General features: G+C 39.4%; 1 protein-coding gene and 1 long non-coding RNA gene across 7 annotated transcripts in view; one reads left to right on the top strand and one right to left on the bottom strand.

Annotated features, from left to right (window-relative positions):
- The window catches only part of TTC3 (tetratricopeptide repeat domain 3), a 115406-nt gene that overhangs the window by 43763 nt on the left and 56259 nt on the right, over window positions 1–15384 (top strand). For all 6 annotated transcript variants that reach the window (XM_029938971.1, XM_029938970.1, XM_029938975.1 and 3 more), the window contains 6 exons: window positions 951–1071; window positions 2174–2237; window positions 4325–4385; window positions 7524–7608; window positions 12315–12449; window positions 13107–13187. In XM_029938971.1, the coding sequence (XP_029794831.1) occupies window positions 951–1071; window positions 2174–2237; window positions 4325–4385; window positions 7524–7608; window positions 12315–12449; window positions 13107–13187 (547 nt within the window). The remainder of the gene's footprint in view (window positions 1–950; window positions 1072–2173; window positions 2238–4324; window positions 4386–7523; window positions 7609–12314; window positions 12450–13106; window positions 13188–15384) is intronic.
- The window catches only part of LOC115291497, a 73687-nt gene continuing 61402 nt past the window's right edge, over window positions 3100–15384 (bottom strand). Inside the window, exon 3 of the long non-coding RNA XR_003908488.1 lies at window positions 3100–3152. This is a non-coding gene — a long non-coding RNA (uncharacterized LOC115291497). The remainder of the gene's footprint in view (window positions 3153–15384) is intronic.

Genomic DNA, 15384 nt, shown 5'->3' with positions numbered 1-15384 from the left:
TTCTGGCCATTTGTAGCAAGGTGGATGGAAGTCGAGGGTATTCTGCTAAGTGAAATAAGTCAGGCAGAGAAAGACAGATATCATACCTTTTCATTCATATGTGGAACAGTAGAAACTTAACAGAGGACCATAGGGGAAGGGAAGGGGGAAAAAGAGTTAAGGAGAAGGAAGGAGGGAAACCATAATCTTAAATACTGAGACCACACAGGGCTGATGGGGGTTGGGAGAGGGGGAAATGGGTGGTGGTCATGGAGAAGGGCACTTGTTGGGATGAGCACTGGGTGTTATATGGAAACCAGCTTGACAATAAACTATATTAAAAAAAAGAACTAGATGACAGGCAGATTTGAGTATGCTCACAAGCAAGCACATAGCAGTCAGGGTTCTACATTTGTTCCTGGCCAATTAAAAGAGATTACGCTTTTTCCCCACAAACTTTAGAGACCTAAGATATTGAAGCTGTTAAATTTAGAACAGGGAGACTTACTTGGATATTAGAAACCACAATACGTTACTGAACTGTTCTTAATCTATTTTGAGTTTTTCCTGCCAAATTGAAAATAACATTTATGTATAAAGCCCAGTCTCAGAGGTAGATCCTTTCTAAAACAGTATTACCATGCTTATAGGGTAACAAAGGTAAAAGTGGCTAAAACTTGTTTGTTTGAAGGATAACTTTTTAAAAATTCATGCTAATCAGGGACACCTGGTGGCTCAGTTGGTTAAGTGTCCGACCTCAGCTCAGGTCATGATCGCAATTGCAGTTCGTGAGTTCGAGTCCCACATTGGACTCACTGCTGTCAGCCTGTCGCACAGAGCTGGCTTCTGATTCTCTGCCCCTCAGCCGCTTGTGTTCTCCCCAAAATAAGTAAATAGTTTAAAAAATTATTTTTAAAAATGCATGCTAATCAGTAGAAAAAAATTTATTTTTTCTTTTATTTCCCATTCAGGGCCTACATACCTAGTTTATCAGCACCTGCATTTACTACTTCTCTTAACTTTGTGGAAACTGAAAAAGATCCCAGAAAAAGTAAGCACGAAATGGCAAACGGTGGTAATCAGAATCTAAAGGTAAGTTCAGCTAAGATTAGATTAATTTCAAGTTTAGAAAGTCTCATGTTTTTATAGTAATATTTTGGTGATAACGGAAGCTAAATATTTTGGTGGCATGAATCCCTTTTTGCCTCTTGATATCAAGAGAATGAGTTTCTTTCCTTTTTAAACTTTTCTCTTTTAATAAATATTCCAGCCATCTCCTTCAGCTACATTAAGAAGATATTTCAATGTCAAAGTTTCTTTTGAAATCATATTTGTGTGTCTTCAAAATGTTTTTTTCTAAATTTCATTGTCCCTCATGGATAAGTTCTCCCTGTATTGCTTTTCCTGCCTTGCATGTCACTCAGTCAGACAGCCACTTGGGGATGAGTGGCAGGGAGGTCTGGTGGCCACGTCACCCCACTGCTTATACTGCTTTGGATTTTTCTTTTCCTCTTTGTAATCTCCTTGGCCTCTGGCATCACACCAGCCTGCCCACTGGCTCAGCTAGTATTACCTTGGGCCGGGGCGGCCTGCCATCCCCATCTCTGCCCGAGGCATTTCTGCAGCCTCTGTTGTGCTTCCCAGCAGCGGTCCCGGCCTTGATTCCCTGCTGTGCGCACCAGCACCGGGCCTGATGGGTTGTGAGGGCACCGCTAGGCCTTCCCGTCTGCCCTGTGCTCAGCATCCCAGATTGTCTGTATCTCCGTTTTCTTCTGAGCATAGTATATTAAAAACTCAGCGGTTATTACCAAGTCCACGTTAATATCTCTTCCTAGGATTTGAGAGGAAAAGAGGAAAATAGTGTTTTGGGGTAGGTGGCTAGTAGGCATTGAAGGGAGTTTTCCAGCTCCCTGTACAGTCCTTTTACTGTTAATCTTGAAGATCTCAGAGGGAGAGGAGCGTAAGGAAAGATCCAGGAGAATTTGTCCAGTACACTTCTTGAACAGACCTGCCCGGCACCGTGCCAGGTGTGGGAAATAGAATGGTCATTTTGTTTGTTCATTTGTTTAGGCCTAATAACCAGCTAGTTATTTTAAGCACTTGGGTAAATCCTGTTCTGTTTTATTAATTTAGCTATTGAATTCTTCATGTCTATATATGTTTTTAATCTCACTAATTTTATTTTCATGGTTAGGTGGGAGATGAAGCTTTGAAGGTAGAAGATTGTGACTGTCATCCTGAATTTCTGCCACCATCAAGTAAGTTTCTTATTTAAGTTTTTGCTCAATTAACGTGGCGTTCCTAAACTTCCATACCCTAACGTGTGTACGTCCCTCACTTATATTTGCTTTTGTTCTCTTTTACTTTATAACGTTTCTATGTTAAGAAAACATTGAGTATTTACTTGAAATTAGTGCTCAGACTTTTCATATTATTGAATAAATGTAGTTTTGGAAATCCACATAAGAGGAAGGATGAAACTCCTCTGCACCTACTACCTGATTCCCATTAGGCCAGTGTCTTTCAACTTCAATTTCATTACCCACCCCACCCCACCCTCCACGGCCCAGGAGGCTTTCTAGACTTCTTTTTTTCTATTTGCCCTCCTGCCATGGATACTCTGTATCTGTTTATGTCCTGTATGTACATCTGTGCTTTACTTATGAAAAAAGTTAGATTTTTTTCATCTCCTAATAACTGGTTTTCACCCTGTTGGGGGTGATGTTGGGAATGGATGCTTTAGGCCGATACTAGATTATTTTAACTTGTATGTGCTTAGTGAGTATGTTTGTTTATGCCTCTAGGAAACATACGTGCACCAACACCCAGCATTCACACTTGGTTTATTTCTCCGTCTCCCTTCGTATGACCGGATTTTGTTGAAAATCATTCTGGAGTAGATTATATGCTTCCCTGCCTTTTAAAACAGAGCTTAAGAAAATACAGATTTTTTTGCTTGTTTGATACAGATTTCTCTTTGTCCCAGGCTTTCACACGCTTCTTCCAGGTTATTGTGGTGAGATTAGTGACGTAGTTCGTGATCCTGCTGCCCTCTTTTCCTTTTTCTTGTCTTCGGTTCATTTGTTTTCTGCTTCTGGCAGCCATGTCTGTCTTTTTTCCCTGAAGTTCTGTTGTTTCTTAGGCTCCGATGCCACATACCCAGTTGTTGACTGCTGGCCGTTTCCATTTGGTTGGCACATTGGAGAAGGATAAAGAGGGAGACTCGGGTGATTGTCTTACCTGATGTGACTCTATAGCACATGAAAAATCTTTGAGAACAAAACTTTTCTTTTGGAAAACACCTTTTCACTTACTGATTTTTCATAGGCTGTTATTATTAGCACATTTTTAAGTGGATAATTTAAATACCACCTACACTTCAGCATCTGTATTCATTCGAAGAAATTGAGGTCATAGGGTGAGGGCTATGTAGATTTGTCCTAAATTCGGACAGGAGGAATCAAACTAGAACTCTTCTGCCTTTCTGGAAGCCTCTTGTGTTTTCTGAGGCCACTCAAGCCACTTCAGCTCTCATTCCCCCTTAAACCTAGGTTCCGACGTGGCCTCTGCTGTCTCTGACCAAAGCTTCCATCACATACGCCCTGTCCCTGTTGCTGTGCTGTGCACATCTTTGTGCATTTCCCTCCCTGCTCCGAAGCACACAGTGGTTCCTACCCTCTAGCCTGTGGGTCAAAGGTGGACTCACACAGCTCCAGAATTAGAAGCAAAGGACCTGTGACCGCTCACTCCAGCTGACCTTTGTAGCCCCTTTCCAACCTTTTCTTCTTACCCAACTCACCAGATCACACAGATTTACTTATTGTCTCTTAAAGTGAATGTCATTCTTGAGTTCGGCCCATCCTATCCAAATCCCATTTGTTTTTTAAAGCTAAATATGAATGCTGCATTCCCATTAGTGTTTTTTCCAGATACTCAACTTTAAGTGATTTCCATTTCTATGAGTTACAAGACCAGTTAACATGGAATTAATACATCAATAACAACATGCTGTATTTTCTTTTATTCCTAAAAGCGATTGTTGTATAATTCTGGTGACTGTCTTTTCTTCCCATCTGATTATGAATTACCTGGGAAGGGGAACTGTGGCCTACATCTCTCTGTTGTCGGCCTCAATAATGTCCTTGTAATTTATGTTCACAATAATTTTGTAGCATATATAGACAGAAATCATCTTAGCTGTTTCTTTACCTGTTTGTAGTTACACTCACATAAAATACTGCTTGCTTTGCTTTCCTGTTCCAATATAGATATTTTTAATTGATTTGCTTTCAGGCTTGTTGATTGTTGTGTGCAGATTTCAGGAACAAATATTTTGTATTTACAGATCAGCCTCCAAAATATAAAGGAAAACAAAAATCTCGAAACAATGAATTGGAGAAGTTCAGGTATGTTTATCTAGGATCCCCCCCCCCCAATAGTCTCCTCTTAAGAAAAAAGAAAGGGCGGGAGGGTGTCTCTTTCAAGGAGTTGCTATGATGAGTACTAAAATCCCTTTCAAATATCAAAGGCAGTCTTTAGGCAAGTGTCATTTTTGACTAAAGTATTATTAATCCTGAATGTTAGTAATGTCTGAAAGTCATATAATATGAGATATAGTAATGTTAATTCTTAGATATCTCAAAAAATATGCTCATAAGAAGAAAAAATATTCACAGAAATATGAAGTGAAAATTACACTTTCTCCCCACTCACCTTATTTCACCTTTTCCACAATTGCTTCTCAGGTGGCTTCGTAAGGTACTCAGTGTTAACAAGTCCTTGGCCACCTGGAAGCTTACTCTGCATACACAGGCATGGGTATGTGTATGTTCAGGGGCCCTTTCGAGTGGCTGTCATTAAAGGAAAGTGTTCACTAATAAAGCGACTACCTGTAAAATGAGTTCTACCGAATATCCCCTCCCCCAGATTTACAGTAGGAACTCTTGCCACCTGTCTTTACAGTTAACCCCCCATTACCTGCAAAGATACAGATTAGTGAGCTTGTAAACTTTGCAGTGGATACAGAAGTTCATGCATGAAGTCAATGAAAGCGACCCTGGAGACCCCCATTTCTGCCACAGCCACCCCAGGTGTTGGCTCTCTCTTCATTGAAGGCTGATACCTTGATAGGTGTTTCAAGGAGAAGGATTTGAGTATCAAAGCAAGAGAATCTTTTCTTTTGGCTCAATCTTTGTTGAGCTAATAGTGAAATTAGTAAAGTCCAATTTAAAAAATGACCATTTTTTAATGCTGCTACAAAAATCAAATTTAAAGCAAGGGCATAGATACTGTGTTACTCTGTAGAAAAATCCTGAGTCTTCCCCTTCCCCCCCTCCCTTTAACTCTCAAAAGAAACCAAAAACATACAGGGTTGTTCTTTAAATGCACAGTTAAAATCTTAAACTGTTCTGTTATTTTTTGATAGTTTGTTTTTATTTTCAAATTGAAGTCTTACTTGATTATGTCTATTTCATGGGCTTATTTAATGATTAAGTAGGATAATTACATGAAACACTTGGGGCCCTGGAACATGGTAAATGCTTAGTAACCTGAACTGTCATTTTTGTTATCAGTATTTTCATTGTTGTTAAGACCATTCTGGCCTATATCTTGCTTTTTTAAAAATCTTTTTCAAATATCAGATCATGGAGCTCTACATCCTTCATTTTTATGGCCGTAGGATATTTCACACTATAGATGTATATTTGAAGAAGAAATTTCTAGAGTAGAATTGCTCAAAGGGAATGTGTAATTTTAACTTTGATAGAAGCTGCCAAATTGTCCTAGGAAATGAGTACTGTTCAGAACTCCTACTCAGCTGTGGGAGGGTGTGATATAATTAATAAATATGTATATATTTGGTCTTTGTCCTTAGTTTTTGGCATAGAGCACCTAAGATCCTTGGAACTTTAAAAAAAATTTTTTTTTTAATGTTTTTTATTTATTTTTGAGAGACGGAGAGAGACAGTGCGAGCAGGGGAGGGTCAGAGGAGAGGAGGACACAGAATCCGAAGCAGGCTGCAGGCTCTGAGCTAGCTGTCAGCACTGAGCCTGATGTGGGCCTGGAACGCACGAACTGTGAGATCATGACCTGAGCAGAAGCCGGACGCTTAACTGACAGAGCCACCCGGGCGCCCTGATCCTTGGAACTTTTGAAGTGAAAAGAGAATCTTGTGTTATTCCTAACAAGCTCCTCTCTACCTTACCTGAGTTTAAACTAAGATGACTTCGGGCTGGGCCCCTACCTGCAGGGTCGGGTTTGGTCACGGAAAGAGCAAGCTTGGGACTGGACAGCTGGAACTCTCAGCTCCACCCCCTGATCTCCAGCCAGGGGGTGGGAGCAGGAAATTGAGTTCAGTCATCATTGACTAGTATATAATCATTCACGTTTATGTAATAAGGTTATGTAATAACCTTAGTAGAAGCCTCTAAGACCATTGGGACTACAGGGGCTTCTGGGTTGCTGAGCACACGGAGGTGCCGAGAAGTTGGCTTGGGGTGGCGAACCTTCCTGTGCAGCACCCCAAACCCTCCTGCACAGCTCTTCCATGGGCCACTGTGAGCCACGGCCTATGTAATAAGCTAGTAGTGATAGTAAAGTAACCTTTTCTGAGGCCTGTGAGTCATTCTAGGGAATTGTTGAACCTGAGGGAGGGTCACAGAAACCTTTGAGTTTGTAACCTGCCAGGCCGTAGTGGGGAGCCTGAGCGCCTCTCTGTGGCTGACAGTATGGGGAAGGGCATTGAGTCTGATGTGGGATCAGTTTTGTGGGACTGAGCCTTTGACCTCTGGGGCCTGTTTAACTCGAGTTGATGTCAAAATAGAATTGAATTATTGGACACTCTGTGTTGGAGAATTGGTATGGCAAAATGACAGCTGTTTACTGTCAGAAAACACCCAGAGTATCTGAATCTTCCTTACCCGCACCAGCATTTGAAGTCAGACTTTCTTAAACAGTTGTATCATATTATTAGATTTTCCTAGGAGATGGAGCATGTTTGGGCACATTTCTGGTTTCAAGGCTATGTTGTTATTGATGGCTGTAGATTTGTAATAACTTTTGATAATCATAAATTCCCCCAATTTCTTTCTTTTCTTTGTCTTCCATATCATCTTTATAACCAATACTTCTGGTCCCCCTCCACCTCCAGTGTTACAGGGATTTTATTGAGATGTCCTTGTATTTAGAGATTAATTTGGGGAGAATTGCCCTCTTGGTAGTATTTCTGTGTAGGAATTTGTGACTCTCCATTTATTCAGTGTTTGAAATGACTTCAACATGGAGATAAAAAGTATAGGATAGGAAATGTAATCAGTAATACTGTAATAATGTTGTATGGTGACAAGTGGTAAGTGCACTTATCGTGGTGAGTGTTGTGTAATGGATAGAATTGTTATATCACCGTGTTGTGTGCCTGAAGCGAATATAACATTGTATGTCACCTATATTTCAGTTTTTAAAACATGGCTTTTAGCAAATATTCTTTTCTTTGTATAAGCAGAAGTGTTTTATTTTAAAATAACTCAAAACTTTTCTCTTTTAGTTCTAGTTCACAGGAGAGTTTACCAGTAGATTGGAAAAACATCTTGGAAAAACAGTTTTCTAAATCTTCCAGAGCTGCACACCAGGTAAAGGAAAAGGCTTATTTATTTTTATTTTTTAATTTTTTTAATGTTTATTTATTTTTGAAAGAGAGAGAGAGACACACAGCGTGAGCAGGGGAGGAGCAGAGAGAAAAGGAGACACAGAATCTGAAGCAGGCTCCAGGCTCTAAAGCTGTCAACATAGACATGAACTGTGAAATCATGACCTGAGCCGAAGTCTGGTGCGTAACCAACTGAGCCACCCAGGCGCCCCAAGAAAAGGCTTATTTCTAATATAAAAAGCAAAGTCTTTGAACAAAATATTTTTCACATAATTTAAGTCTAATCATTATCTCTAAGATTTATTTTTTATAATTTAAGTTATAGACATATAACTTTTTACATGACTGCTAAAAACAAAACTATCACTAATTCATATATTAACTTGCTAAGTCTTTATTTATTTTGAGAGAGAGAGCAAGGGGGAGGGACAGAGCTAGAGGGAGAGAGAGAATCCCAAGCAGACTCCTTGCTGTCAGCACAGAGCCCTACACAGGGCTTGGTCTCCTGAACTGTGAGATCATGACCTGATCATGGGCTGAAATCAAGAGTCAGATGCTTAACTGAGCCACTCAGGTGCCCAAACTTGATCATTACTTTCACCGGCAATTGTTTGGTTCCCAAAGATTTAAAGATTTGGAATCCTTTGATTTTCAAAGTTTTAACTTTTAAGATAATATTTTAAGAAGATTTTAATTATTTTAAAAGGCTTAAGCACTAGCAGTTTTATTAGCCTACCTTAAAGCTGTCAAAGAGTAAACTTTGTATTCTTTGAATGATTTAACTATAATCAGATAACTTTGTGTATAAAATTCTTTCTGTGGTATTTAGTAAGTAATTTTAAAATGTACATTAAGATGGGATGCCTGGGTGGCTCAGTCAGTTAAGCGTCTGACTTTGGCTCATGTCATGATCTTACAGTTCAGTAGTTTGAGCCTTGCACTGAGCTCTGTGCTGACAGCTTGGAGCCTAGAACCTGCTTCAGATTCTGTGTTTCCTTCTCTCTCTACCCTTCCCCTGCTTGCACTCTGTCTCTCTTTCTCTCTCTGTCTCTCTCAAAAATAAACTTTTTTAAAATTAAAAAATAGTAATAAAAATATACATTAAGGGTGAAAAGATGAATAGGGAGAGCACAGAGGATTTTCAGAGTAGTGAAAAATTCTATGTATGATATTGTAATGATAGATATGTGTATGTCCTTATGCATTTGTGCAAACCCATAGAACGTACAACACCAAGTGTCTTGTGGTAAACTATAGACTTTGGATGATTAAGATGTGTCAGTGTAATTTGTCTTTGGTGAAAAGTATACTGTTCTGTGTTAAAGAATATGTAGTGTCCACACAATGGAGTATTACTTAGCCTTAAAAAAGAATAAAATCTTGCCATTCATAACAACATGGATGGACCTAGACCATATTTCACTAAGTAAAAAAGTTAGAGAATGTTAAATACCATGTGATTTCACTTCTATGTGGAATCTAAAAAACAAAACAAGTGAACACACACACACACACACACACACACACACACACACAACAGAAAACAGTCCCATCAATACAGAGAAGAGACTGGTGGTTGCCAGAGGGGAGAGGGCGGGAGGATGGGTAAAATAGGTGAGATTAAGGAGTTCAAACTCACAGTTATGAGATAAATAACCTTGGGATGAAAGGTACAGCATGAAGAATATGGTCAATAATATTGTAATAACTGTGGATCATGACAGATGGTGACTACACTGATGGTGGTGAGCCCTGCACGATGTTTAGCATTGGGAATCACTGCGTCGTACCCCTGAAATTAGTATAATGTATGTTAACTATACTTCAGTAAAAAAAAATATGTAAAAGATACCGTTCTGATGAGTGATCTTGATAGTGGGGTATGCATACGGAGGCATGGAGGTAGATGGAGATTTCTGTACCTCCTTAGTTTTGTTATAAACCTAAAGCTAAGGGAAAGAGTCTTCTAAAAAATGCGAGGGGGTACAGCTAAAAGATTACTTTGAAGGAAATTGTCAAGTTAAATGTATGTATAAAAAGAACAAAAAACTTAAGAAATGAAGCATTTATTCCTGGAGCTAGGAGAAAAGACAGCAAATAAACCCAAAGAAAGGAAAAGGAAGGAAATAATAAAGATCAAAGTAGAAAGTAATGAAATGGAAACAAACATGTAATGGAAGGGTCCACAGAGATAACCATAGATTCTTTGCCAGTATAAATGGAATTTATACAGTGGTATTGAAACTGATTAAGGAAGAAAGAAGATATCATAAGATAATTTAAAGAATGAATAAGGATGCATTATTGCAGATCCTTGAATATTACAAATACATCATATTATAAATGACCTCATACCAAGAAATTTGAAAGCATATATAGATGAAATGGACAAATCCTAGAAAAATCCCAACTTATAAAAACTGATTCGGGGCCCATGGGTGGCTCAGTCGGTTAAGCATCCGGCTTTGGCTCAGGTCAGATCTCACGGTTCGTGGGTTCGAGCCCTGCGTCGGGCTCTGTGCTGACAGCTAGCTCAGAGCCTGGAGGCTGCTTCAGATTCTGTATCTCCCTCTCTCTCTGACCCTCCCCTGCTCCAGCTGTCTCTCTCTGTCTCTCAAAAATAAATAAAAAGCATAAAAAAAAAAAACTGATTCAAGAGAAGTAAAAACCTTGATGAAATCCAGAATTTACGAAACCATGGCCGGTGACAGTTCGGGCATCAAGCACTTGTAGGCTGCGTAGTGCTAAATTAAGAAAGATGATCTTTTTTGGGTAAATGTGATTCATATGCATCTGCTTTGGTCATTTAATTCTTTATGTAGACGTAGTTTTATTTCTTCTAAAATAGAATATTGTATTTAAATTTCACTCCAAAAAATGTATATTAACATGGAATATAATACTTGTCCAAACCTGGGGGTCATATAAAAAATTCAGTTAACTATTTTAGGTATATATGACAAATATCTTACAAAGGACTAAAGGAATGAAGCATGTTTCAAGTAGTTTATAAAAACATTTCTAATCATTTGCCTAAAAGCATCTTTAGCATTCCTGGCAGTTAGGGGCGCCTGGGCGTCTGACCTTTGGCTCAAGTCATGATCTCATGGTCCATGAGTTCGAGTCCCATGTGCTGACAGCTCAGAGCCTGGAGCCTGCTTTAGATTGTGTCTCCCTTTCTTTTTCCCCTCCCACACTCACGATCAGTCTCTCTCTCAAAAATAAATAAAATATTTTTAAAAATTTAGAATTTCTAGCAGTTAGAGATTTTTAAATTACAGTTATTTTTATGTTGATTTACTGACTCTAGAAACCATGAAAGACTTAAATAGAAAATACAGCCTGTGAAAGATCAAAGGTGATTTAAAGAAATATGATAGTTATTTTTGAGCCTTCCATTGTTCGTTTGGCACACTTTTGGTTAGGCCCCTCCCTGTCTGTCCTGAAGAATGAGAGACATTGGTTTGATGGCATTGCGACCCTGCCTACTCTCACAGAGCTTTCAGGACTCCGTGATCATTTGTTGTATTTACTGAGAGGAATAATTTTTAACAGAAACATGACATTATATGGATCTCTTTCCTAGAACGTGAAAAAGATTGAAATGGAATCAGTTCATTCAGGGCTAATAACTAGCATTTGTGGGGATAGCGCATCATCTGTAACTTTTAAAATTAGTATCTTAACATAGATATAGCTGTCCTCAAGCTTTTATTAAATACTACAGGAAATACGAAGTTTATGTGTGTGTTCTGAGAGAAAGTTCTCCTTGGACCAAAACCAGTAGGCAGCTTTTGTTAATTGTGACCAAACTCCTCGGTGCTTTGTGCACTGGGGCCTCCTTTTGGATCTTTACTCTTAGGAACAATGAGGAGTATCATATGCATGTGTATTTGCATCTTCTGCTTTCCTGACTGGTGTGCACATGTACGTCAAGGAGTGAGGAAATCTAGGCTTAACCTTGTAGTCTTGCCTCTCTAGTTTTTATGGAACTTTTGTGACAGCTATTGCCATGTAACTAAAACTCGAATTCAACTTATATGATGTATGTTCGCATATATATTCAAAGATGTCGTTTTTTTCTCACTTTATTTCAAGGTACATTATAGTAGTTTTGTTTTTGTTTTTTATTTCTAATGCTTTTTCCTTTGCATTTAACCAACTAGTACCTCTGGCAGTAATTTTATCGAGTTCTGTTCAAGAACATGTTAGGCAGAAGCAGAGCCAAAGATTAAAATACTCATTGCTTGCTGAGAATTAAGCTTTGTGTCAGAGTACGAGGACAGTTGTTAAAATCTGATAGTGATCAGTAAATTGGTTTCTTGTTCTTATTTGTGTAATTCTGGTTTCAGCCAAATGGTGGATGGTGTTCTCCATGTGTGCTGTTAAAACTTTTGAATGCTGTCTGTTTAGTCTGGAAAAGTTGAGCAGGACTGAGACCCATGAAGGGTAGAACGGACCACCCTTTCCTGTCAGCAGCAGGAGTACGGAAATAAGACGGTGCAGCCACACCGGGGGGTTTTCGCCGTAATGGCGCCGGGCAGAGAACGTATAACGTGTAAGGCGTAGCTTTGGGGGTTTATGACCAGTTATAAAATAGAACTGTCCTATGATGAACTTCGGTGTCTTAAGTTTCAGACCAAACACATGTAGCTCTGGATTACTGAAGTTGAATTTCATCGTTTGCAGGATTTTGCGAATATAATGAAAATGCTAAGAAGCTTAATCCAGGACGGCTACACAGCTCTGCTGGAGCAGCGCTGCCGCAGCGCCGCACAGGCCTTCACGGAGCTGCTTGATGGTCTAGATCCTCAGAAGATAAAGGTAACATCGCCATCTTGTAACTGGTGCGTCAGTGCAGGAGCATTTCAGGTGACCACAGACGAGCACCAAGGCCTTACCGGCCCTGGATTACTGGACTTTCGACCTATGTGAGATTGGCGGAGTCTGCTCCGGGTTGTGAGAGGCAGCGGATGCTCTGATTCAGCCGTTCTGGGTGCACACAGTATGCGACCCGGCTTTATGCACTCTCCTTGCTCTCTACTTGGTGCCCATTAGAATGCGTGGCTTCTTCTACAAAAGTACTAAGTCAGGTTTTGGACTCACTTTAGTCACATCTTTTCATCCAGAAAGAATTAGCCAGGTGAATAGTTTATGCAAGATTGTAAGAGAGCAAATGTCTTACTCGGTCATCAGTACCCATTTATGTGCAAAACAGTATGACTTCACTTACTCTAACCTGTCACAACCCATGCCTTCCGGGAACTCTGAGATAATACTTCTGTGTTTTAAATACTTGATTTCAGTGTAACTGCATGTCTTTGCAAAATATACTTTCTAATTTTGTTTGGTCTTTATCTCAACCATAGCAATTAGTGAGATTTTATTACACTTTCTTTTCTATTGTAGCTACCGGGTTGGTATGACACAAATTAGGCAAAATTATGTTCAGATTTTTAACTGGAGCATTTTTCTTGACAGCAATTGAACCTGGCCATGATTAACTATGTCCTAGTAGTCTATGGACTTGCTATTTCTCTCCTTGGAATAGGACAGCCTGAGGTAAGATTTGTAACTGAGATGATAAACAGTTAAAATATGCCATCTTAAAAGATATGTAAAAAATAGTTTTGCCGCTTTGGTTTCTTGCTTTCTGTGTACTTGGCTTGATAATTTTTTTCTGAAATACCTATTTAATTTGTGTTGTTGTTGTTTTAAAGAAAAATTAGTTTGTGATCTCATTAGAAAAAGCTATGCCAGACAACCAGTAGGAATCTACTTTTTACTTGTATAAAAAGTAAAGGACCTACTGTATCATTACAGGTTTAAGAAACCTGCTGAGTGGAAAAAGACAAGTTAGAGAATACGACAGACATTATGATAACCACGTAGGTACAGTTTGGAAAACATACACAGCAATAATATATATTGTTTATGACAATCTGCCTTCTGTAAAGGTGGAAAAAAAAAAAAAAAAAACCACGGGCTTGCCCTGCATCAAGTTTGAGATAATGGTTGCATTTAACAATGGCAGGAAGGAATGGGCTTGGGGAGATTAAGAAAGGAGAGTTCAGTTTTGTGGTAAGATCTGTTAGTTCTGGGTAGTAAGTATGTTATTGTCTTCTGGAGCGCAGGCCTCCCATCAGCACATCAGTCAGTGTGTGGGTGTGAGCACGCGTGGTCCCCCTCACCCAGGGCCCTCAGTGCTCTCCTGCCCAGTTCACACATACCTGCACTGCGCGGCATGATATAGTTGACTCCTGAACAACATGAGTTTGAACTGCCTGAGTCCACTTAACGTGTGGATTTTTTAAAAATACAGTATAGTACTGTGAATGTATTTTCTCTTACGATTTGCTTTTCTCTAGCTTATTTTATTGTAAGGACACAGTTTATAATACATATAACATACAAAATACATGTTAATCCGTTGTTTATGTTATTGGTAAGACTTCCAGTCAACAGTAGACTATTAGCAAGTTAGTTTTTGGGGAATCAAAAGTTACACTTGGATTTTCAATTGCATAGAACACCCATGACCCCTGCATTGTTCAGGGGTCCACTTTGCTTTCCACTTTGCTTTCCATGGTTTTTAGTTTTCAATAAAAGTCACAGTTTCAAAATTGCTGTAGAACTGCCTCAGGTATAATGTATCCTTTCTACTGACCTGGGCTTGAAGCTCCCTTGGCTGAGTGAAGGCTCAGCCATACCTGCTACCTAAGAAGGATCAAGCCATCTTCTATGTTCCACTCTCACGGTGACCCACTGTGTCTGGGGTTCAGTTTCCTTGTGAGATTCTTCTTTCCTTCTTTGCTTTGCTTTGTTTTTAATGTTTGTTTCGTTTTGAGAGAGAGAGAGTGATTGATTGAAGGTGGGGTAGGGCAGAGAGAGAGAATTTCAAGCAGACTCCACACTGTCAGCTCAGAGCCTGATGGGGGCCTCAAACTCACAAACTGTGAGATCATGTCCTGAGCTAATTAGGAGATGGACACTTAGCCAAATGAGGCACCCAGGCACCCCGTCCTCTCTCCTTGTTCTTGATGTGACAGATGAATATCTTCCATTTAGGGCTGTCTAATTCTGTTTTCTAATAGATTGTTGAAGAGGGGACTTTATGATCTCAATTCTATTCTCGGCAGAGTGATAATAAATATCTTACCATGTTTTGCTTTATCAAAGTTGAAGAAATAGTTCACTACATTTGTGATTTACTTTGAATTAATGAGACTAATTTAAGAAACAAACCAGAGATGACAGAACTTGGACATTTAAAGGACATTGTCTTTCAGGGCAGCCCCAGATGTTAGCAGTGTTACTTATTCCAGGACAGCTCGCTCTTAAAACATTTCTGGAATGCCTCCTTTGGAACTGACCTCAAAGCTTTAGTAAACTCCCATTTTATAGTGACATTTCTTTTTCCCCACAATGGGGTTACCAGGATTGCCTTGAACTAAGTGTCTTTTGGATTTTTTCCAAAACAAAATTCAAAGCACAGAAGTTTTCCATTGTTGAGGATTCTCAGAAGAATGTACTCTAAGCTCTGTAAAGCTTTTGCTATTTTTAAGACTGAGTGTTTATCTTTCTTATGCTACAAAACATTGTGGTGACATCATTGGAGTGGCAGCATCCCAGGGGAGCAGCCCTTACTAGGAGACACATCATGGTGTATTTGCATCAATCAGTCCTTGTGCCATGAATTCACACCTTTTAGTGTTAGCAGGTACCGGGCCCTCTGTGTGTGTGTTAGTAAATGCTCATT

Source organism: Suricata suricatta, chromosome 5, assembly GCF_006229205.1.
Source record: "Suricata suricatta isolate VVHF042 chromosome 5, meerkat_22Aug2017_6uvM2_HiC, whole genome shotgun sequence".
Lineage (NCBI taxonomy): Eukaryota > Metazoa > Chordata > Mammalia > Carnivora > Herpestidae > Suricata > Suricata suricatta.
This window is presented reverse-complemented; position numbering and strand designations above follow the sequence as displayed.